Source organism: Phascolarctos cinereus, unplaced genomic scaffold, assembly GCF_003287225.1.
Source record: "Phascolarctos cinereus isolate Bilbo 61053 unplaced genomic scaffold, phaCin_HiC Scaffold_5;HRSCAF=322, whole genome shotgun sequence".
Lineage (NCBI taxonomy): Eukaryota > Metazoa > Chordata > Mammalia > Diprotodontia > Phascolarctidae > Phascolarctos > Phascolarctos cinereus.
The window spans coordinates 444,671,001-444,695,729 of record NW_027555958.1 but is presented as its reverse complement, the minus strand read 5'-3'; the positions used below and the strand labels follow the sequence as shown (position 1 = coordinate 444,695,729).

Here is a 24,729-nt window from a genome sequence, read left to right as displayed (position 1 = left end):
TATTAGGCTGCCTGTCAAATGGAAAGTCTCTCATTGTTGTATGCCTGTGAAACCTGGACAGTCTACCAATACCATCCAGAAATCTGAACAGCTTCCATTTGAATTGCCTTGGGAAGATTCTGCAGGTCACTTGGCAAGATAAGGTACGGGACATTGAGCCCTTTTCTCAAACTGAACTGCCAGGCATTCAGCCTCTACTGCAGAGAGCATTTGACGTTTGAGTACCGTGGCCTGCCTACTGGAGCTACACAGCCCGTGTTACTCAAATGCCAAGTGTACTTTCACCTAAAAGACTATTTTATGAAGAGCTCACACAAGGTGAATGCTCACACAGAGGTCCGAAGAAGCAACGCAAGGACACTGTCAAGGTCTCTCTACAGAACTTTGGTATCGATTATGAGACGTGAGAGACACTGGTACAGGGCCATCCAGCGGGGCATGGCTGCATCCAAGAAGGTGCTGTGCTCTGTGAGCAAAGCAGAATTGCAGTAGCTCAAAAGAAACATGAGATGTGCAAATTTAGGTGCATCTCCTTCCCAGATGTTCATATGGGCTATTTGTGGTCAACCTGTAGTAGATTCTTCTGATCAGCCACAGTTGGACATAGCATCATTGACCCAGGCTTTGTGATGTCATTTTGGTCCTCTTTAATTATGGACAACAGTGAAAGATTAGTGATTTGGAGCATTGTTTTTTTTGTGTTTTTTTTTTTTCATACAGCTAGTTTCCTCCCCTGACAACTACCTGTTCATGTCCTTGGACCATTTATTTGTTGGTGAATGGCTGTTACTATTACAACTTTGAATCTGTTCCTTAAATGTTTTGGCAATGAGACTTTTATTAGAGACACTTGCTACAAAGATTTTTTCCCTTCTAGTTAGAGTATTTTGCATTTGTGCAGAAACTTCTTAATTTTAGGTAATCAAGCTGATCTGTTTTATATTCTGGGACCCTCAGTATCCGTTTCTTGCTTATGAACTACTTCTCTGTTTGTAAGTCTGACGGGTGATGTCTTCCTTCTTTTTCTGGTTTGTTTATGAGGGGATGTTTCATATCTGGTGTGGTATCCATGTAAAGCTTACCTTGTGAGAGGCTATAAGATGTCCGATGCTGTTCTGAACCTAATGTTTGCCATGCTAATGCCTAGATTCCCTGGCAGTTTTTGTCATATAGTGAGTCTCTTACCCCAGTAACTGTGGTCTTTGTGCTTATCAAACCTTACTTTCTGAAGATATCTCGGTATCCTTTCCTGTCCATCTACTATCCTCCTAAAAAGAGGAAAGAAAGTAGCTCAGCATAATCCGCCAATACGGCATCTCTCTCTGTGATCACATATGACATTCCCCACCCGTGGTCCCCTGCATTTTTGCAAAGAAGAGAGGTAAGTACATTTTCTAAGCTCTCTCCTGGGGCCTGTAATTACATAGCGTTCAGATTTGACATTTTTGTTCTTTCCTTGGTACATTACGGTGGTTATCATATCTTTTTTTTTTTAACTGGTTCTGCCTACTTCACTTGGATTCAGTTTATAAATCTTTCTGTACTTTTCTGAATACTTTATGTTCTTCATTTCTTACAGCACAGTATTCCATTTGATCAGTGTTCATTATGTTTAGAGCACTCTTTGGCATGAGTTTCATTCCATAGAAATTGCCCTTTGGAGAACATGGTAAGTTCAATAAAGGAAGCACTTGATTGAGCAAGGAAAGTGTCGGTCTTTGGGTAAGCTCGTGTATAATCTTAAAAGGAGCACAGAGTTCAAGAATCTTTTCAAACCTTGAAATACAGGTGATATTACATTCATACCATTAGCACATGTGAGTCTGTTTGCATTGTTTTCCTTGGATACCAGTCCTCCAAATTTTCTCTTGTTTTGGAATCTTCCACCCACTCAGCACTTTTTTTCTTCACATCTGCTGTATTTTTGATTCAGATTAGTTCACAGAACAATTTGAGATAGCCTTAATTAGATTTGTTGTTAATTGGATGTCAGGTGTGCATTTTAAAAGAAGCGGTGTTAATGTATTTAAATAGAACCTTTTGATTACTGCAGTTTGGTATTAGAAGAAATTTGATGTTACAGATTAAATTCAAATCTGAAAATATTAATAATTTACATTAAAATGATTTCTTAGAATGTATTTCCATTCTCACTGAAAAGCATTTTTCTTATGGTAATCTCATTTACTGAAGTAAAGTATCATGTACTTACTGTGACCCAGAGTTCTTGGAGGCTATCCCAGAAGAGTGTAGGCCTAGAAATAACAAAGTTTTGAGATGGTCTTTGAACACTAATTTAGGCTGTTGGTACCTTAAATGTCACATCCTTGTCTAATGTAATGAATGGGCATGCTTTTTGAAGAACTGAATTGTATCAGTTTTACATTCTTGCTATTAATGAAACCAGAAGACACTACCAGTTTAGTAAAGAAATGTGGGGGGCAGCTAGGTGGCACAGTGGATAGAGCACCGGCCCTGGATTCAGGAGGACCTGCCTGAGTTAAAATACAGCCTCAGACACATAACACTTATTAGCTGTGTGACCCTGGGCAAATCACTTAACCCCATTGGCCTAGCCAAAAAAAACCAATCAAACAAAAAAAAGAAATGTGGAAGAGATAGAAAAATGAACCTCACAGGTCACAGCCATCTCCCAAAGAAGTTTAACTGATATAAATAACTTTCTGTGACAAGGAGACTGAAGAACCAAGAAACTTGGTTGGCCAACAAATACTTCAGAGTTGTGGTAGCTAAGGGTTCACGTGCCTTAGGATTCTGTTTGCAAAATTTTGTGAAAGAGAGTGGCGGAAGATGAGTGTAAAGAATATTACCTCATAAGAAGGAAAAGCAGGGGACGGGAAAAACATGTCTGACACAGAACAGAAAAGATCCATGAAGACTTCTGTAAGATCAAGGATGATAGGGCCATCACATGTGGACTCGAACGTCGTTGCTACTGCATCTGTATGGAGATGCTGTGTATACGCCCATTAAGGGCATCTTTGATGAAGGTTATGAAAAGGACAAACATAGGATTTTGCAAACCATGTTCTACAGTAGACTACATCTTTAGAGTTATGCAACAGACTAAGAGGCACAAAAAAATTTAAGAAAACTCTGTCAGTTTAACTCCTTAGAAGTATTTGACTCAGTAGAGCAAAATGCCTAAAAGACTCTAGCAAGGTTTTCCTATGCATGTGTCTGAATCTTACAAGATTCCTTGAAAGATGGCAGCCTGGGGCAGTGGAGAGAGCAGACCTTGAAGTCGAGAGGCCTCAGACACCATCCAAACTGATCTCCTCATTAAAGAGCCAGAGTTCTCATGTTGACGCTTTGGCAAATCACTTAACCTTTTTGAGACTCAGTTTCTTCATCAATAAAATGAGGTGGTCGGACTACATCATCTCCATGGTGTTTTCACTCTGATATGTGATCTCATGTAACAACAGAATACTTTGATCCTCAGTTAGTATGAAATCAGGAATAAACAGGGAGACACACTCCCCAAAGGTGGCGGCTGGGTGGCATAATAGCAAGTGCTGAGCCTGGAGTCTGGTGGACCAGAGTTCATATCTAATCTCAGACATCACTAGTTGTCTGACCCTGGGCAAGTCACTTAACTGCTATCTACCTCAGTTTCCTCATACGTAAAAAGCAGGTAACAGTAGCACCCACCTCCCAGAGTTAATGAGATAATGATTGTAAGGTGCTTACACACAATGCTAGGCACACAGTAAGCACAATATATATGTTAGCTGTTTTTTTTAGCTATTTTTTTTTCCTGTGGAGATTCAGTACAGATTCCAGATGCAAGTGGAATTTTCTGTGCATGATAAGTTTTTCCTGGGGTGGGTGTGTGTGTGTGTGGGGGGTGCATTTTGGTGAATAACACTGTGTTGATTGCAGCAAGGCCCAGATGTTGCAGAGCCTCTTAAATGAGATCCATAATCACTTGAATTTGACCAACTATTTACATTGGAAAAACCAAGTTCATGAAACAGGCTTGCTGTGCAGACTGTGACGTGAAAGTAGATAGACAACTTACAGAACTTGCCATATATATATCTTAAACATATACTACAAACAGTTAATTAGCTGGACCCAGAATTATTGAAGGAATGGAGATGAGTAAGCTGAAATGCATATGGGAAGTTGAACTGTTTTTTTACTGATCCCAAGTTTTCCCCTAAAACAAAAGTCCGTCTTTTAAAATCAGTGACACTATTTGGCTTTTAGCCGGTTGAAGTTGGTGATCTCATGGAGGAAAATAATTGCATTGTAGATGTCAGCACTCTATGACACATTATAAATGAGCAGTTGCACAGGAGAAGGGATGGAAAAATGACATCAGAAGTATACATGAGCAAAAAAAGATGGGCTGGTCATGTGAGAGAGAAGCCGCGGACAGCGTGTGCATCGCATTCACATCTGTGCAGTGTCAATCTGGAGGAAGACTGCCAGCACAGCAGGTGGGCTCACGGTCCTTCATGTCCTGTTTAAGGAAAATCACAAATGTGACTGTGAATGGCTTCCTCTCTGCCTTGTTGGAGAGAAGAGACAAATAAATATCAGGTTCTTACAGTGTCATTTTTCCTCTCTTTAAACCAGCCCATACCTTACCCCCCAAGACTAGCCAGCTTTCCAGAGTGAAAGTTGCTTAATGTTAAGCTCATTTTGTTAATGAACTAATAGAGAAGGCTCTAGGAGCTTCTCAGGACTCTACTTCTAGATCTTCTCTATGCAGAATTAAAGGAGCCATCTGGATATACATTGATCTTTCTGTTGTGTTCTATTATGTGAATTAAATAAGCCAATGGAATATAATTTTTTAAAAAGCTATGTAAATCAGCATAAATAAGGTTGATGAGTAAATCTCTGTAAAATATAAATTTTTTTAAAAAGTTTATTCTAAGAAAATTATTTCAAGTGAGCATTCCCATTTAAGAGGTGCTTTTACTTCTTTAGTTCTCCATCCTTATAACTGTAACTTTAGGATAGGTCATCTGGCTCCTATGTAGACTTTAGAACAAACACTAATTTTTTCTTGCTGGGCTTCTTGTCCACTATTATTTATCCTTATCATAATTGCCAAATTTGTCTTTTTCCTTATTTCAGTTTGATGATATCCTCTTTCTCTAAAGTATTTTTTCTGTTGATTACAGGTAAGCATTAAAATCTATGTAAGTAATCTATACAAGTCTTCAGTTTTCTGATCTGGAAAATGAAGAAGTTGATCTACGTATCCCAGAAAGTCCCTCCTGACTCTGAAAGTCTAATTCTCTTTTATTATGTGTCCTGGTATTTTTATTTACAGATATCATATCCAGTTCATTGATCAGCTATAAGAAGACATAGCATTAGGCAGATAATGTTAACAGGAGGGTAGGGAGCTTTCATGCTACTGACTAGTGCTACTTCTGTGCTTCCCAGTAATGTGACAATAGGGGTTTCAGATGTGGTGGTAGAAATTATAGGCGTTTTAATGGTGTTAACTGTGAAACAACAATGAGTGGAGTGATGCTATATGAGATATACTTACACTTATTTCCTCCACTTGATTGCGAGTTTCTTGGGGTTAGAAACTGTACCCTGTACACCATGGGAGCTGGAAGAAGCAGTAGAGACCATCTAGTTCCACTTCTTCACTTTATAGCTAAGAAAACTGAGGCCCAGAGAAGGCAAATGACTTGCTTAAGGTCACCCAGGTAGTAGTGACAGTCGAGATTAGAAGCCATTTCCTTTAAGTCTGGATTCAGTGCTCATTCCATTTTATTATGCTATAGAATATGTTGGGCACATGAACTATGCCTTTAACAAATGTAGGTTGAATCGAATGCTGAGTTTCTTGGATTCTTTTTGTCGCTTTAAAGCCCTTTGTACTGCCTACTACTCCTCAGCCATCTTCTACCTCTCAAGTTTATTCCTTCTGTTATTCAATAATTCTACTTCTGTTTCTCAGTTTTCTGCAGTACTTTTCTCTCACCCCTCTCCTCTTCTACCTCAAATGACCTTTCCTGTCTTAAGCTCATCAACTGTTCTCATTGGTCAAGGTAAAGCTTCATGGGAAAATGGAAATTTTGATGATTGTTTGAATAAAAAGGGGAAAGACATTTTTTCTTGACCACTCTCTGTTTGAAAGTGACTATCGTAACTCCCTCCTTGCTTGCCACTTAACAGAATATATTTATAACCTTGCTTATGTAAATAGAGTGGAACCTTGTTATAGAATTTTTCTAAAGTGTTAAATTTATCACCTGAGTCTGTGTTAGTTTTTCTCACTTTAAAAAAATCTTTCAGTATTTTTTTGTATAGGGAGGGCTTGGCAGTTGATGCATTACTTTCTCAAAGGTTAAAAGATTGAAACCAAAGCTGATGTAATGCTTATTTTAGGAAGTATTTCCTCTTGCTCCTAAGCAGTCCTGATATATGACATCGCCCCATACAGCCCTTCTTAGGAAAAACTCTCCAGATTTGTGCTGTACCAAGGTCCAGGGCCCTCAAGAGGTGAGGGCCTTTGTTGTTACCAACAGTATGAAGAAACGATTATGTGTCCTCTGTATAGAGCACTGTGCCATGCTTCGAGGATGCAAAGACGAAGTAAGGTACATTTCCGGCTCTCAAGTAGCATATGGCTTAGTGGGGGAGATGAGATGTGTAGAGAAATAATCATCATAATTAGACGATAAATGCCTGGGAGAGATGCTAGGAAGGAAGAAGTCATGGAAAAGGTGATTTCATGAGCTTGACATTGAAGGAAGTGAATGGTTTCAGCAAGGTAACATGAGGTTCAGGGTCCATTCTGGGTTTGGGAGATGGTAGGAGTAAATTTATAGAGAAGGCAGAACGAGATTGAGAAATAGAGACAGCTAGGTTGCTCAGTGTATAGAATGCTGGGTCTGGAGTCATCTAGAGACCTGAATTCAAATACAGCTTCAGATGTTTTCTAGCTGTGTGACCCTGGGCAAGTCATTTAACCTCTGTTGCGTCCGCTTCCTCATCTGTAAAATGGAGATAATAATAGCACCTACCTTCCAGGATTGTTGTGGTGATCAAATGAGAAAATAATTGTAAAATGTTTATCCCATTTGCCTAGCATATAATAAGTGCTGTGTAAATATTAGCTGCTGTTATTATTATTTTTTGTTTTAATAATTATTTTTAATTTTCAACATTCACTTTCATAAACTTTTGAGTTTTAAATTTTCTCCCCCTCCCACAATAAACAATAAAATGAAACAACAAAGGAAAAGGGAGAGCAAATAGTATGCTTCTATTTGCATTTAGATTCCATAGTTCTTTCTCTGGATGTGGATAGCAGTTTCCATTGTGAGTCTTTGGGAGATGTCTTAGACCATTGCATTGCTATGAAGAGCCAAGTTCATCAAAGTCAGTCATCACACAGTGTGGCTGTCATTGTGCACAACGTACCCCTGGTTCTACTCATTTCACTCTGCATCAATTCATGTAAGTCTTTCCAGGTTTTTTTGAAGTCTGATTGCTCATTTCTTATAGAACAGTAGTAGTCATTACATTTGTATACCACAGCTTGTTCAGCCATTCCCCAATTGATGGACATCTCCTCAATTTCCAACTCTTTGCCACCACAAAAAGAACTGCTATAAATATTTTTGTACATGTGAGTTCTTTTTCTATTTGTATGATCTCTTTGGGATACAGAGCTAGAAGTGCTATTGCTAGGTCAAAGGGTGCGTACTATTTTATAGCCCTTTGGGCCTAGTTCCAAATTGCTCTCCAAAATGATTAGATCATTTCACAACTCCACCGACAATGCATTAGTGTTCCAGTTTTCCCACATTTTCTCCAGCATTTATTATTGTCCTGTCTCATCATGTTAGCCAATCTGATAGGTATGATGTGATACCTCAGAGTCGTTTTGATTCGCATTTCTCTAATCAATAGTGATTTTTCAAAAAAAAATTTGTGTTTTTTCCTTTTTTTTTTGTTTGTTTTTTGTTTGTTTGTTTTAGGCAATTGGGGTTAAGTGACTTGCCCAGGTCACACAGCTAGTAAGTGTCAAGTGTTTGGTCTGAGGCCAGATTTGAACTCGGATCCTCCTGACTTCAGTACCTGTGCTCTATCCACTGTGCCACCTAGCTGCCTTCTAATCAATAGTGATTTAGAACATTTTTTCATATGACTATAGATAGCTTCAGTTTCTTCCTCTGAAAACTGCCTGTTTATATCCTTTGACCATTTATCAATTGGGGAATGACTCGTATTCTTATACATTTGACTCAGTTCTCTACATATTTGAGAAATGAGGCCTCTATCAGAGACACTGGTTGTAAACATTCTTTCCCAGTTTTCTGCTTCCCTCCTAATCGTGGATGTGTTGGTTTTGTTTGTGCAAAACTTTCCAATTTCATGTAATCAGAATTATCCATTTTGCATTTCATAATGTTCTCTATCTCTTGTTTGGTCCTAAATTCTTCCCTTCTTCATGCGTGTGAAGGGTAAACTATTCCTTGCTCTTCTAGTTTGCTTGTCGTATCAGTCTTTATATCTAAATCCTGTGCCCTTTGACGTTGTCTTGGTATCGGGTGCAAGATGTTGGTCTGTGCCCAGTTTCTGCCACACATTTTTCCAGTTTTCCCAGCAGTTTTTGTTAAATAGTGATTTCTTATCCCAGAAGCTGGAGTCTTTGGATTTATCAAACAGTAGATGACTATGGTAATTGACTGTTGTGTCTTGCATACCTTACCTGTTCCTCTGATCCACCTCTCTGTTTCTTAGCCAGTACCAAGTAGTTTTGATGATCGCTGCTTTATAATACAATTTAAGATCTGGTACAGCGAGCCATTAGTGTTGCAGTTTTCCCTTGCGTTTCTTTTCATTAGTTCCCTTGATATTCTGGCTTTTTGTTTTTCCAGATGAATTTTGTTATTGTTTTTTCTAGCTCTATGAAATAATTTTTTGGTAGTTTGATTGGTATGGTGCTGAATAAGTAAATTAATTTAGGTAGAATTGTCATTTTTATTAGCTCAGCCTACCTATGAGCAACTGATATTTTTCCAGTTTTTTAGATCTGACTTTATTTGTGTGAAAAGTGTTTAATTGTATTCATACAGTCCCTGCTTTTTTTTGGGCAGGTAGACTCCCAAATATTTTATAGTGTCTACAATAATTTTAAATGGAATTTCTCTTTCTATCTCTTGCTGCTGGGCTATTTTTATTTTTGAAAATAATAATACAGTGACCTCACCCATAAGTTCATGCAACATTTCACATTAATCTTCTAAAAAGTGGAGGTGTGACCTTGTCATCCTCCTATTGTATAAACTCCATTGGCTTCCTGTTAGGCCATCATTTGGTAAAGAAAGCATTTATTAAGCCCTTGGGCGTGATGGAGAAGTCCAGAGGAGAGGAAAATGAAGAGGTGGCTAGTCTGAGTGCTCTTTTTAAATGGAGCTTCTGGGAGGAGCTTTTTTTGTTGTTTGATTGAGTCGCATCTGGCTCTTTGTGACCCTTTGGGGTTTTCTTGTCAAGATACTGGAGTGGTTGGACGTTTCCTTCAACAGCTCATTCAACAGCCACTAGGTGTCTCAGGCCTGATTTGAGCTTGGGAAGAGGAGTCTTCCTGACTCCAGGCCCGAACTCTATCCACTGCACCATCTAGCATCTTCCACATTCCGGTCACAGGGAAGAGCCCCAGGGGCAAAGGGTGCTTCCTGGGTGTCAGTTTGTAAGCCACTCCTTTACGCCTGGCATTATGCTAAGTACTTTAGGAACGTTTCGTTTGTTCTAGCCCAGAGGAGTGCTGTGTAGAGGGACATGGATAGATGGAGACCTGGCAGGCCCTCCTTTTAAATGGATCAGATATCCCTCCTGGGTCAAATATGAAGTCCTCTGTTTGGCTTTCAAGCCTTTTAAACCTGTCTCTACCTTTCTGTTCTCCTCATGCCTTCTCCCCTTCATATACTCTTTGATCCAGGGTCTCTAGTGTCTCCCTAAGCATTTTCACAGGCCATCCCCCATCTCCAGAAGGCCCCTCCTGTCTTCTCTGGCTTCCTTCAGATTTCATCTAAGTCTCACTTTTTTAAAGAAGCCTTTCCCCAGTTCTCTTCCTTTGGGAACTATCCCCAGTGTATCCTGTCTTATTTCTGCATAGTTGATTGCATGTTCTGCCACCCCCCCCCTTGTGTCCCCAGCCCTTACCACAGTGCTTGGCACATGGTAGATATGTAATAAATGCTAGTTGACTTGATAGCTGAGCTGGCCAGTGTTTTGTTTTTTAACTTAAAACTAGTATCTAAATATCACTTGTTCCAATTTACCTGAAATGAAAGCTATTAAGGACACATCTCCCTCTGCTGGAAAGGTCTCTGTCAGAAACAAAGACCGTTTTTCTTGACCAGGTCTCAGTTACAGGTTTGTATTGTGTTCAGGGAAACACAAGTTGTTTTTTTTCCCCTCTTTCTAAAAAATTTTTATTGATATGGTTTTATTTCAGAGTGCATCCCTTAGAAGACAGGTAAAAAAAAGTTTTGACAAAACCAAACATCTAAAAAATTAACATCGCGTGAGGTGTCCAGACCCTTGGTTCCTCACTCTGCTTCTCATATTTTTTACTGGGGGGGCAAAGTTAGAATTTCACAGCAAGCAGCTTTAATCAATTTATTATTCTTTCCTTATTTTTAAGTGAAAATTTTTATATATTCTTCCAATTACATGCAAAAACAATTTTAAACATTTTATTTTTTAGTTTGAGTTTTAAATTCTCTCTAGGAAAACAGACGTTAATTAAATTATCATTGTAATTGTTCATCAGCCGCAACAGAGAGAGTGAGGACATCAGCCTCCACGCTGGTAACTCCTCCAGAGAAGGAGCAGTGTTCCGCATTGAATTTGGACACATTGGCGCTTGAAGGCCTCCTTAAAATCATTCTCTTTCTAGAAGGAGTGAGTCTTGTCTTAATTACAGCCTCTGTCCTATCTCAAGCCTTGGCCGAGACAGGCCTCTTTAAAACCAAGGAGAATGGGCAGAAAACAAAAACACGGTAGATTCCAGCTCTCTTCCCTCCCAGAGTAAGACTGGAATCGGGGAACCAGAAGAGCCAGAGAGTCATGTTTTCATTTTTGTGATGTATTGCCATAACTGGTTTTTTGCTTTTTCTCTGTATATATTTGTCTCCCTCTGTTTCTTTTGCAAATAAGCTGCAGCCTTTGTGGTCTTGTAGGAGTTTCTCTACTTCGTATATTTAAGCAGGCAGGGGTCTCTTGTATTGTTCCTGTTTCCTTTTTTTGGGAGGAGGAGCATCCCCTCCCTCACGGCCGTTATGTGCACTCAGGTCTTTCAAGGATGCCTTTGTACACAGTCTGCAGTGCTGTTTCACATCAGAGCATCCGGCAGAACAGTTTCTCATGATTGTCTTTGTTACTTCTTGTCACGGTTGTACCATTTGTTTTTGATTGGTGGCTGGTTGCCTCAGATGCCAAACATCTGTAGGCCATGCTCCAGCCACTCCACTTTGCTCCCCAACAGTCTCCCTACTTGCCGACATGGGCTGCTGTCTTGTCCCTGTCCCCACACCCCCTTCAGATCTAGAACCATGGTCATGTCAACCTACTGCTTCAGGAAAGGGCATATGGGTTTCCACTCACTGTCCATGTATATTTCTAAACCCAATTAGAGTATAAACTCTTTGAAGGCAGGGACTACCTTCCACTTTCCTATTTATATTCTCAGCCAGTACACAGTGCTTGGCCAATAGTTAATAATATTGTCGTTGTCACCTCCCCCTTTCCTCCTCTTCCTTCAGTTCTTCCCTCCCTCCCTTTCCCCTGTTAACCACCCTTGAGATGACAATTGCAGATGTGACATTGGAAGTTGGTAGAGAGGTTAGGGCTGGATAGATAGGAGAGTCATTTGCCATAGAGATGATAATTAGATCCATGGGAACTGATGAGATCACCAAGTAAAATAATATAGTAGGAGAAGAGAAGGCGGCCTAGAAAAGAGCCCTGGTAGACACCCATCTGGATGTCATGATCTAAGACAGGAGATTGAAAAGGACAGGATTTAGACAGGTAGGAGTGATGTTCTGAAAACATAGCAGTGTTAGTGTCAGGCAGAAGAGGGTGATCAACAGCATCAAAGAGAGGGATCAGGAAGTACGAGGATTGAGGAAAGGTCATTAGATTTGGTAATTGAGGTCATCAGTAACTTTGAAAAGAGCAAGTTCAGTTGAATAATGACGTCTGAAGTTAGATTTTAGAGAGTTTATAGAGGGTATGAGGAAGAGGAATCAAAAGTAGACAGCATTCCCCAGGAGTCCCTCCTGCAGAAGCGAGATGTGGTATGATAGCTGGGCCAGATGGATCAAGGGAGGGTGTTTTGAGGATGAGGGAGACATGGGCATATTTATAGGCAGTGGGCAAGCAACCAGGAGACACGGAGAGATTGAAGATAAGGAAAAAAGTGGAAATGATAAAGGGAGAAATCTGCTTGGAGAAGACAAAATAGAATGAAATCACTCACATGTAGGAGGTTTGTTTTGGCAAGGAGAAAGGTAGCTTCACGTGAGACAGTGGAGATAGTGGTAGAAAGCATCTGATTGTGGGAGATGACATTGGGAGAAAAGGGAGCTCTTGGCAATTATCTTTTTGTTTTTCCTTCTTCAAGGCAATTGGGGTTAAGTGACTTGCCCAAGGTGACACAGCTAGTAAGGGTCAAGTGTCTGGTCTGAGACCGGATTTGAACTCAGGTCCTTCTGACTCCAGGACCAGTGCTCTACCCACTGCACCACCCAGCTGTGCACCTCCCCCCCAACCTAAAATATGAGGCAAAGTTCTTAGCTGAGAAGGTGGGAGGGGGAGCTGTGGGAGGTTTGAAATGAAAAGGTTTGGAAGAGATGCTGTGGTGAGTGGGATAGTGAGTTAATTAGGAAGATGAAAAAGAATTGCCTTGCAGCAGTGAGAGACCCAGGGGAGGTTACATAACAAATTTGCAATAGAGTGTGGACCCAACAGTGTTAGAATTGTGTGGAAAATTATGCATAGACTTTGACATCTATTTTAAGTGCTCAAAGAACTTTTTTGCTTATTCTTTGATTTTCTTCTGTATTTGAGATAGGGTTGCCAGATATCTGAGTTCTAGATAAACAAAGTATTTCTGTAGAGTTTTCAGTGTTTGGCCTTAGGGAGTGGAATGAAGGTTAGAATTTAGTTGTTTGTCTTTAATGATAACTTCATTTCTAGATTACTCTAGCTGCTCAAATTTTAAGACATTAAATTATGAAATAATTTTGCTAAAAGAACAAAATTAATTGGAAAGAGACTTCACATCTGCAAATAGCTGTTCATTTCTGTTAAAGTGTAGTCATTTATTGTGATGCTATTCAGTATTTAATTCCAGAAGCTGCTAATGCTATAAGAAAGTATTCATTCTATGTAGGGTTGAGACTTCTTTATCTTCTATAAGCATTTGCCTCTTATTTCTTATTCCTGAACTATGTTTCTACTGTGCAAAGATTAATTTGCATCTGTTGATATATTCAGAGAGCTGTTCTTCAGTCTTTTCATAAATATATGTTCTGTCTTTACATTTAGTTTGATTGTTATAGGCTCTTTGAGGTCAGGAATGTGCTTTGTAATATTTTAGAACACCATAAATATGTAAGGTCCTTTCTACAAAAAAATTATTTCTTAAGAGTTTTTTCCTTTGTTTAAAACTGTAGGATCCCAACCCAGTTGTCAGGGATGTCTTTGACTTATTGCAAGTGTTAAAGAAAAGTTCCTTTTGTATTTATTATCTTTCCCTTCTCTGTTTTCATTATATTCCTTTATCTGAATGTTGGAAAGGAGGAAGATGGGGTCGCTAAAGAGGTTCCAGAGAATACTGAATTTGTGATTTACCTATTTAGAAATCTTTCATAGATACACCCTCACATACACAAAACACACTATCTACATTGATTTCTTGAACATATTCAGATACCTGACTGGTAAGAAACTATGCTTCTTTTGAAGGTGTGCTCTTTGGTGACTTAAAAGGCAACATAGTTTATTCTCTTTCCACTAAACCCTTTTTCCCCATTAAATTTGGTCCCAAGCACAGCAGAGAATAAAAGAAAATGTAGAAGGAAGCATAGAAAGCAAAGTAACTTTGAAAATGGCAAGTAGTACTTAATATATAATTTTTAAAAAAGTAAACAATGTGGAATATAAATTCATGGTTGTATAGTGCATCTTTTTTTAAAGTTGTGCTGTGCATATGGAACGTTCCCTTTTTTGTCTTTATATAAGTTCAAAATAAATAAAAAAATTTTTAAAATTTCACCCCAGAATAGATTAATTTAAAATGTGAAATAATGTTACTGTCAGTCTTTAGAATTTGTATCATATTTCACTAAAACTCTATGAAATGCCTCCTGTATTCAGAGCACTTTGCCCATCCTCTAGGGCAAGGGTGGGAAACCTTTGGCCTTGAAGCCACATGTGACCCTCTAGGTCCTCAAGTTCGTCCCTTTGACTGAATCCAAACTTCACAGAACCAATCCCCTTAATAAAAGGATTGGTCTTCATGAGGCTTACAGTTTAATGGAAGAATAAGGGACAAACATGGATATCTATAGTCACGTATGCATAAGTGTGTGTACACATAATAAATGCACGTGGAGAATTGCAGAAGAAAATCCTCCAAAAGGTTTCAGGGGCAGCTTTTGGGGTAGAGTGTTAGACATGGATCAGGAATGCTTCCTCAGTAAGTTGGACTTTAAAGGATGGGTAGGAAAGCAACAGTTGGAGAGAGAAAATGGCAGCTTAGGGCCCAGCATGAGCAAAGGCAGGGAGGTGGGAGAGGGCAAAGCATATCTTAGAGGCACAGAGTGGTCTCATCAGTTGACAGGCAGTGTAGAAGTTCTGAAAGGTAGTGATAGGAGACAAGGTTAGTAGAGTAGAGGCAATCTTCAAATTCTAGGCAAAGACTTTTTTTACTGTGGGGCACAGAAAGCTTTTACACTCATGCAGCTGACTGAAAGGGATAGAGAGTACAAGAGCTTACTAATTACTCACTTTAAAAAGTTATTTGATTTTGTAGAATAAAAGGTTGCTTTAAAGACTTTTCTGACAAGATGTTTCCCATGCACATGTTAGTTATAAGATCCTTTGAAAGATTAAATAACTATTTTTAATAAGCAAGTGAATTCTAAAGAGGGAGATGAATGCATTAACCACAGCAGTGAAATTAAAAATCCTTCACCTTAAAGTGGGAGGTGGTAGGACAGAGACTGCTTCAAGACGTCATGGGTACTTCTTGAAATATTGTGTGTTTTCCCATGTCTGTTGTGTTTCTAACCTTAAGGCACATTTTTTTTTGCAATTTTTTACAAATTCATACTACAAGCAGTGTACGCTGCTCATTAGCATAAAATTTCTCATTCAGGGAAATTTGAAGCTGTTACTGTTGTGTAACAGTTATGATATTCATTGGTCCCAGCTGAATAAATCAGTAATCTTTTAAATTCCAGGAGGTCTCCAGCTGCACAGAATCCTTACCAGATTGATCCAAATGGATTCTTTACTTTAAACATAAACAAAATGAATAACTGTATTTCAGCTCCTTTGTAGAATCCCAAGAAACTCAACTTTGGCTGTTCTTTCCCCCAGGATTTTGCACACAACTTGTGCTTTATTAAATTTTGCTGGGTAATGGTCTGGGAAAGAAGTTTGACTGAGAAGAAGTCTTCTATGACCCTGACAGCAAATTCTGTTTGCTGAAGTAGACTTGCTGGGCTCGACTCCCTGATAAAAGCCTGTTCCAGTAAACCCGGTACCCCTTTGGTGCTTTGAGTCTGTGATTTCACTTGTGTGGCTCCTCCCTCCAGAGGGGAAGATGGCATTCCACCTGCCAGCATAAATCCTCCAGAAAGGATCTACCTGCCCTCTGCTTGTTTTATTTTCTTGGAGATGTCAGTGTATCTCTCCAGCTGTCTCATGTGTTGCCCATCCAATGAGTACTTCATGGTTGTCCCTAATTTTTGCTATACGGCTGACTCCCTTTTTTGGTCATACATGTCCTTAATAATACTTTGTATGCCCATTTTAACATGCAAGTTCTTGTTGATAACATGCTATAATTCCCTTTTGCCTGCCATGTATCTTTCCATTTTCCTTTAGGTTATTTATACTATTTCTTCTGAGATGATAGTGGGATTGCCTTGCCTGCATCTGATGTCCTGCAAAGCCATTCCATCTTGCTCACCCACTCATTCTTGCTACTTATAGCTCCAAGCTTGCAGACATTCTATTGAGTTCTTCATCTGCTTTCCAGCCTTTTCATCCTCCCTCTCCAAACTCCCCTCTTGCTCCCCACTTCCCAGTTGAGAACTTTGCCTCACATTTCATTTAAAAAACGGAGCCCATTCTGAGTTCCCTCTTCTCTCCTGTTCCTCATCTCAGATCTCTCATTCCTGTCAGCTATCTTTTCCTTCACCTCTATCTCAAATAAATAGGTGGCCATTCTCCTTGACAAGGCAAACCTCTCCATGTAGAAATGATCCTAATCCATCCTTTCTTTTTCCAGAAGATTGCCCCTCTATCATCCCTGCACTTTCACAGTTGTCCCCATCTACTGGCTACTTTTCTACTGTTGATAAACATGCCCTTGTCTCCCCCATTCTCAAAAACCACTTGATCCATCCATCTCTGATATCTGTCATCCTACATCTTTCCTTTCTTGTGGCTAAAACTCTTTGAGAAAGCTGTCTACAATAGGTCTCTCCTCTTTTCCTCCCTTCCTTTCCTTCTCTCCCTTCTCTTTTCTTTCCCCTCCCCCTCCCTCTTTCTCTTCCTTTCCCTTTCTGTCTTCTCCCTCTCCCTCTCCCTCTCTTTTTCCATTCACTCCCCCTGTTCCCCTCCCCGGGGGAGTTGGAGGGCTTTGTCATGGTTACCCTGGGTGTCTAGTATCTGGTCCTTATCTCTTTGTATGCTCAGAAATTCTTTTTTTCAGTAGTCTACTAAGAAAGGACCAAAGTCTGAGGAAATGATTCATAGTAATCGAGCTCACAACAGCAACTGATAAAATAGCACGCCACTTTGTAGTTTACTTGGTATTTGAAGTATCGGTCCAGCCCCTACAGCCATCATTGAGGGGAGAAATCCTTATGGAGGAGAAGCCCACCTTCCTGATCACCATGAAAGACAACTGCTAACTGCCAACAACAGGCAGAAAGGCAGAGGAGCCCTGGGAAGGGCAGCACCCCCAAATTACCAGTCCAGCTCCCAGCTCGGCCCTCACAGCTCCCATCCATGGGATCATCTCCTGTGGGTAAGGAGCCAGCCATCCTCACCAACTGCCAACCAACTGTCACCTCCAGGGCAGACGGGCCAGCCTGGCTGAAGAAGTTGGGCACCCGGGGGATGAGACAGGAGGCAGCATGGGCCAGACAGGTCAGGCACCAGCTCCCTTGACTGCCATCTCCCCTCAGGCCCCAAGAGCCTTGGGAGTAGCTGTGCTTCCCCCGCTGCCCAGAGCCACCCCCCTGTGGAGATGTAGCCCTGCAAGTACTCTTGCAGGGGCCTGAAGACGCAGAAAGGAAAGTTCTTGTCACCAGAGGCCTTATACCTGTCAAATGACTAACATCAGAAACTGACATTTTATCAGTGGAAATGATCCTAAGGAGAGGCCTGACCCTCTGCTTTGTCATTGTACCCTAAAGACCAGGGGACCTTTCCATCTGATGTGCAGCTGAAACCTTCCCTAAGGGTTGTCCCCCCCCCACTAAAGTGTAAGCTCCTGGAGGGCAGGAACTTACTTATTTTGGTTGTATATGTATTCCCAGTCCTTAGCTTAATGCCTGGCACATAGTGAGTGCTTGATAAATGCTTGTTGACTTGACTCAAGAAGAGGACCAAGTACTGTTCACGTGGTACTAGGGTTGTTTCTGAGGCTGTGGTTTTTGACATATTAAGGCCTAGTAGACTTTGAAAGTTGAAGTCAAGCTGGAACTGCCCATCACTTCATAAGTACTCAGGGCTTCCACTAGAGCAACAGAAATCGTTTATACTGCCAGAGAGAACACTGGTGGAAAAACTAGTGTTCTCATTCCCTGCTGTGCTTTAGTGCTTTCTATGGAAATAACCAGTCCCCACAGCCAATAGCCCTTCCTGGGGATTTTAGGGATTTGTTGATGAATACTTTTGTGAAGTAGCTGTTTTTTTTTTTTTAATGACTAGTGTCTTCCCATATTCCTTTTTTTGTAAATAGCTGAAGTTTGCTCACATTTGAAGTCCTAGTTTCATATTTAAATGACAGTAATTGCTATTACATTGGCTTTTTTGTGTGACTGAAAATGACCTTTTTACAATTTGCTTAACATTTATTTTATGTAGTATCACTCTGAGTAAGGTAGACAAATTGGGAGCTGTCTTCATGCTGACACTGAGAGTTGAAGGAGGAATGTGGAAAGAAAGTTAGGAATAGGGAAAGGGTTTGGAGGAAAAACCAGCCTTTAAGAGTACATAGAAGTGATTTATAGTTCAGCTTTCTTACCTTCCTGAGATTCTAAGGGTTAAGATGCCTTATTGATGAAAGAAGCTAAATGTTCCAGATTCACTTGGGGAAGCCACAGTATAAAGGTGGGTTGTTTTTGACTTCATTTATTCCATGTGTAAGCTGAATCCCATTTTAACAAGCTTGAAGGGACAACAGAATTGCAGCTGGGTATCCAAGCCATGGTTAGATGGAAGTCACTTGCTTTGTAGTAAAAGTCACTTTATAGTAAAGGGCTGTGCTGGACTTTTGTTTGTTTACGTAAAGCGGGTGTTAGTTGCACTTGAAATGTGTTCAGGAATTTGAATGACTCAGTGACTACAGTTGAAATCATGGGACCTGGGCTGAGCAAATCTACCTAATGGAGCTTCTCTCCATAATTGATACTAGCTTACTTAATAATTAGTGCTTGCTAGCCAGTTCACCCACAAGTTAAGACATCAGCCTGTGATGTGATTGGTTGTCTTTGACAATGGGGGACCGACAACAACAACTTTTGAGTTCTTTCCCCTTCCTCTCAAGGTCCGGCGAGGGAGGCACTGATCAATTGCTTTTTATCTTTCTGTAAAACTCGCATTTATTTTTCATCCATCCATCTAAATATTTGTCTGTCTGTCTATCTCCATAGGGAATCTTTGTTATTCCACAAGTATAGGTGATGTTTCCTCCTCATCCCTGACCCTGTCTCACAGACCTCAGATACACACTGTCCTTCCACATTCAAGTCTATCTATGTATGTTATCCCAAGGCTTAAGGTTTTTTCTCATTTTGTAAATATAGCGATTTAAAGAAAAAAATTTTGTTTTTTTTTGCTTTCGTCCCAGATCTACTTTAAGGATTCATATCTGCAAGGGAGCTTGATCTGGGGGCTAGATAACACTTCTCCCAGCATACTTCAGCAGCAGTAGTTGATTAACATTTAGCAGTAAATGAGAGGCTTGAGCAAAGTGCTGGGCACAGTGAATTTGGGAACAAAGTGGCATATATGTCTATTGTTTAAAGGGGAATATGAAGCATTAGTGCCTGAAAATTTCCTTCGAAACTCAGCTCAAAGCCTGCCTTTTACAGTTTCCCATTTGCCTGTTCCTTCCCCTCTGAGATTGCCTGCCATCTACTCAGTGTATGACCTCTGTGGACCTATTTGTTTACATGTTGTTTCCCCTGTTAGAAGCTCTTTGAAGGCATGAACTGTTTCTGCCTTTTTTTGCTTTCCCCTGTACTTAGTAAGTAATCAATAAACATTTATTGAGCACCTACTGTGTGTGCTGTGCTAAGTGCTAGGGATGCAAAAAAAGGTAAAAGTTCCTGCAGGCTTTGCCACGTGGGAAGCAGTTAATAAGTGTTGACTGACTCATTGTATTGACCTTTGTAAGTCAGAAGTTTAGGGGTGGAGAGAGGAATGGAGAATCCTGGCTTTTTTCAGGGTGCTCTGGTTGTGTGTTAGCAGTCTAAAAAGAGCGTATAGATAATTCAGTAGCTGCCCTTGATTCCCCCTAGAGGAATACTCCTAAAGTAGCCCAGGCATTTCACTGTGCCTACTGTAAGGGGGGGTGTATGTGTGTGGGGGGCGGTTTACAGCTTCTGTCAGTTTAAAGACCAGTTGCCCTAACCTCAATACCTGCAAGTATGTGTGCTGATGATGGGTGGATGGAGCTATGAGGCATGCACAATCATTAGTACTCTATTTCATGCATATGAAATATGTTTTAATATTGGCTATGTAATCAAAGTCACAGCTCATGTAGACATGGATAAATATAGATGTGTTTATGTGAAATGTACAAAGATACCAAAAGGACACCTTATGTTAGTTGATTAGTAAGTGGACACTAACCTGCGAATACTTACTTGATAGGCAAGCTTTCCCATCCAACAGAATTTGCTTATACATATCAGTAATTCAGGATTAATGTGTTTGTATTCTAGGACTTACACATAGAATTTTGAAGCTCTGGAAGGGGCCTTTGAGATCGTTTAATCCTCTGGCTTACCTAATGTACATAGCCCCTTTTGATAAATTCTCTGAAAGAGAATTGTCCACCTTCTGCTGCATCTCTTTCAGTGATGGAGTGGTGGCCCAACTCACTTTTGGGCAGTTCTACTTATTGGAAAATTCTTTCTCATATTGAACAGAAATGTGTCTCTTTTTAACTCAGTGGTCCAAGTTCTGCTCTGTGTGAGTTCAGGTTTCGCCTCAGACACTCATTGGCTTTGTGACCTTTGTCAAGTCACTGACCCTCTCTCACACATACTTTCCTCATCTGTAAAATAGGAATAGCAGTAGCACCTCCCTCCTGGGGTTGCTGTGAGGATCCAATGAGACAGTATTTCGAATGAGACAAATCTCAGAGGACTCTTTAAAAGCTAGCTGTTGTTACAAAATGAGTCTTTGTGATAGCATTTTAGATATTTGAAATTAGCTATTATATCCCTAATAAATCTTGTATTTCCCAGAGTTAAACACGCCCAGTTCTTTTAATCAGATACCATCTAACATGTCTAGACAATCAGGGTTGTTCTCCTTTTTTGTTTGTTATTCCTCTTAAAATGTGGCTTATAGTTTTGGTTTTTTTTTAATATAGAACTAGATGTTTAAAGGCATCTGTCGAAACATTCTGTCTGTGTTACCTTTATCAGGAAAATGCCTACGTTCAACAATGGTATAGGAAAAATTCTTAGAGACATTCTATCCTTGTAAAAATATGGTAGAATGGACATTTTTATGCAAACTGTTTATACGTGTGTATAAATCTATATGTGTGTTTGGTCAACAGGTGGCGACAGACAAGGTTGCAGGGAAGCTGAGTTCCACTCTCACATGGGTGAAGAACACAGTCTCGCAAACAGTCAGTCAGATGGCCAGCCAGGTGGCAAGTCCATCTGCTTCTTTACATACGACGTCCTCCTCCACCACCCCGTCCACACCAGCTGTTTCACCATCTTCTCCATCACAGCTGAGTCCAGACGACTTAGAACTCCTGGCTAAACTGGAAGAACAGAACAGGTGAGTGGGATTGGTTAGTCTTCTTGCGTCTTTCAAAGAGCAGAAATCCTGAGAGGTGTCTTCTTTCAATTGTAACATAGGAGGTTCATTGGAAAGGGCTCATTACCAATGTTCTAAGACCTCTCTTAAGTGGAATCAGTAATTAGCTGAAATGTCATTTTTAACGTATCATATAAAAAAAATTACTGTTTGTTGTTTGTAGTCTCTGTTCTTATTATTGTTTATGTTTGCCTAAAACCCAGATTATAAAAGATCTGGATCAGATCATGAGAAAATCTTTATCTTGTTTGGGATGATTTGTGTCATATTTTAGAGTTTAGTACATGTTTTTTAAAAGTGCAGTATTTTTTTGTGTATGTCTTTGAATTGAGTAGGTAGGTTATTTAAACTTATGAGTTAGAACTACTGGACAGTGGCCTTTGAAACTAGCTGAAGGTTCCAATACAGTTTAATTTCAGCTCTGACTTAGAGGTGGGAGAAAGAGGTCTCTGCAAGTTTATGCAGGGAAGAGACATTGTCTCTTCCTCTTATTCAAGAATGGAATTTTCAGGGGCAGCTAGGTGGCGAAGTGGATAGAGCACCGGCCCTGAAGTCAGAAGAACCTGAGTTCAAATCCGGCCTCAGACCAAACACTTGATACTTACTAGCTGTGTGACCCTGGGCAAGTCACTTAACCCCAATTGCCCCCCCAAAAAAATCTAAAAAAAAAAAAAGAATGGAATTTTCAGTTATACATGTAAAGCCAGTTACTTCCCCTGGGAGTCACGTCCACACGTCTTCACATGCTACCCTCACATCTCTTTGTGCTGTCGGTCAGAACTGTTGGAGCCAACTTGCTACCCAAGTTACCAGCTCCCCAGGGGAAGAGAAAAGGGAACTGTTCCCATCTCTGCCCACTGCAGTTCTGTTCAGTGAAGAGCAATACTCAATACCATTGTGCCATAAGAATATAGAATACTAAAATTTAATAAGCATATTCTTTATTTGGTTTCAGAATTACTTTCTGTTAGGAAGGTATGTGCAAATGTTTAAATTTTTAAAAATTCAGAAATGAATGTGTTTCTCTTTAAATTGTAATGTGGTCTTAGTGGCATTGGACTAACTTTTAGATGATTAGATGAATTCATTCATTCTTGGTGCCCTTACTAACTTTTCTAATAATGACTGCTGAGAGTATCTTCTCAAATTTGGGGGCGTTTTTAGATCCAGCTTAGCTGGCTATAGTATAGATTTCCAAAAGCAATCACATTCATTTCTTCTGTCCTTCCTAATTCTCTGTATTTGGCAATGTGTCTGGGAATAGAATTTCCACAGTACATTTTCATTGTTCTCCCGCCTGCCTGGCAGAACTAAAGTAAGTTGTCCTTATTATTCTTTACTCCTTACTTCCTATATCATAGTAAGGTGCATTTAAAATGATGAAATCGTGACCATTTTGGTGATGGATTGTCGGATTCCTGACCACTTTGGATTGTGGACATTTCACTGAGCAGAGCTGTTCCTTTGAGGTGGGGTTGGGGGTGTTGTGGGATTTGTGGTTTTGTTGATGTACAGAACTGTTAGTGAGGAAACTCCTCCAGCCTGCAGATTGGTCATCGCTGTGCTGTTTGTAGTCACAGAGAGATTGAGGGTCTTTCTCAGGCCATCCAGTCAAGTGGCAAAGTTTATTGTGACGCCAGTAGAAGCTGAGAAGTTCCTCAGGGAATTTACAACCTAATAGGAGTGATATTAAAGCTTATATGCAAAAGGAAGAGTGAAAACAATGCCAGGTATGCTAATTAGGTGATTTGGGGGTGGGGTTAGGGAGTGGTCAGCACATGCAAGTAGTCTAGGTGCTAGGCTGCTAGAATATTTTGAAAAGTTCAGGGAGTCAGCAGAGAAAGCTCAGTGGATACCAGATACCGGGGGAGAAGAGACGAGATAGTTCTGTTCCAGGTGCCAGAGACAGAGTCCTTGGGCAGGCACTCCCTGTTCCTGCACTGATAGCCTTTGTGTGCTGGCAACAGGGAAAGAGTTTTCTCACGGGGGCTTTGCTGGGATTCTGGGTTACTTCCGGAGATGTGATCTTTGCTTTTGGGTTCCAGGTCCCACCGCCCCATTAGTGATGTATCTTTTGAAGATTTTAGGGGAAAGATAATGAATTTTATTTTGTGAGTGTTGATTTTGCAATACCTACTTTGGGACATCCAGTGTATAATAGGCAGTTTACTGGTACTCAGGAGAGAGACCAGGGCTGAATATATTAGTTGAGAATCATTTACATAGAGATAATAAATAATTAAATGCAAGCTGATGGAATTGCCACATGAGATAGAATAGAGGGAGAAGAGAAGAGGACCCGGAACAGAGTCTTGAGAGGGCACCCAGAATGAGTGAGTTATATGGGTGAAGATTCAGCAAAGGGAGACCAAGAAGACAGTGGTCAGCCAAGTAGAAGGATGAAGAGAGAGCCGTGGCCGGAGAATCTTGAGAGAAGGCGCAGGATCAACTTAGCGTTAAATGTTATAGTAAGATTAAAAATGATGAAGATTAAGAAAAAGTCATTCGATTTTAGCACCTGGGTCATTCTGTCAGTTAGTCAACCTGACTCTTTCTATCAGTGAGGATTCTTGTGTTAAGTAAGCATTGGGGATTCAAAGTGGAATAGAGCATGTACTCAAGGACCTTACAGTTGAACAAAGGGGACAGCCTGGGCACAGAATAGCACAGAATGAATACCAAGTAGTTTTGAGAGGGAGGGCCCTAGCAGTGTGGGAGGATTGGGAAGGGCTTTGTGTAGAAGGTGGCACACCAGCTGAACACGGAAGCAAACTTGTAGTCGAGCAGTGGTGAGGTTCACTCAGGATGTGGGTCCGGACGGTACGAAGGCCCAGAGAGGGGTGATGGAGCCACAAGTAGGTCGCCAGAGATGGATTGCAGAGTACCTGAGGAGACGGGAGGATAGAAAGGGGCCACACGTGCAGCATGGGGAGATTTCATGTCCAGGTAAGAATTTATGTTTGTTCCCTGAAGGAGGGATTGATCAGATGGATGACATGGTCAGACTACTGCTTTAGGAAAGCTACTTTGGCAGCTGGGTGTGGGATGTATTGGAATAAGGTAAGACTCGAGGTAGGAAGAGGTGATGAGATCCTGTACCTGTGCTGGAAGCTGGATGAATGAAGAGATAGGAATATATGTTTGATGTCTTAGATAAAGAAATGACAACATTTG

At 40.4% G+C, this 24,729-nt stretch overlaps 1 protein-coding gene across 1 annotated transcript in view; it reads left to right on the top strand.

The window, feature by feature from the left end:
• Positions 1–24,729, top strand: part of EVI5 (ecotropic viral integration site 5) — a 229,952-nt gene that overhangs the window by 54,148 nt on the left and 151,075 nt on the right. Inside the window, 1 exon segment of the mRNA XM_020975429.2 lies at positions 21,287–21,516. Within this exon segment, the coding sequence (XP_020831088.1) occupies positions 21,287–21,516 (230 nt within the window).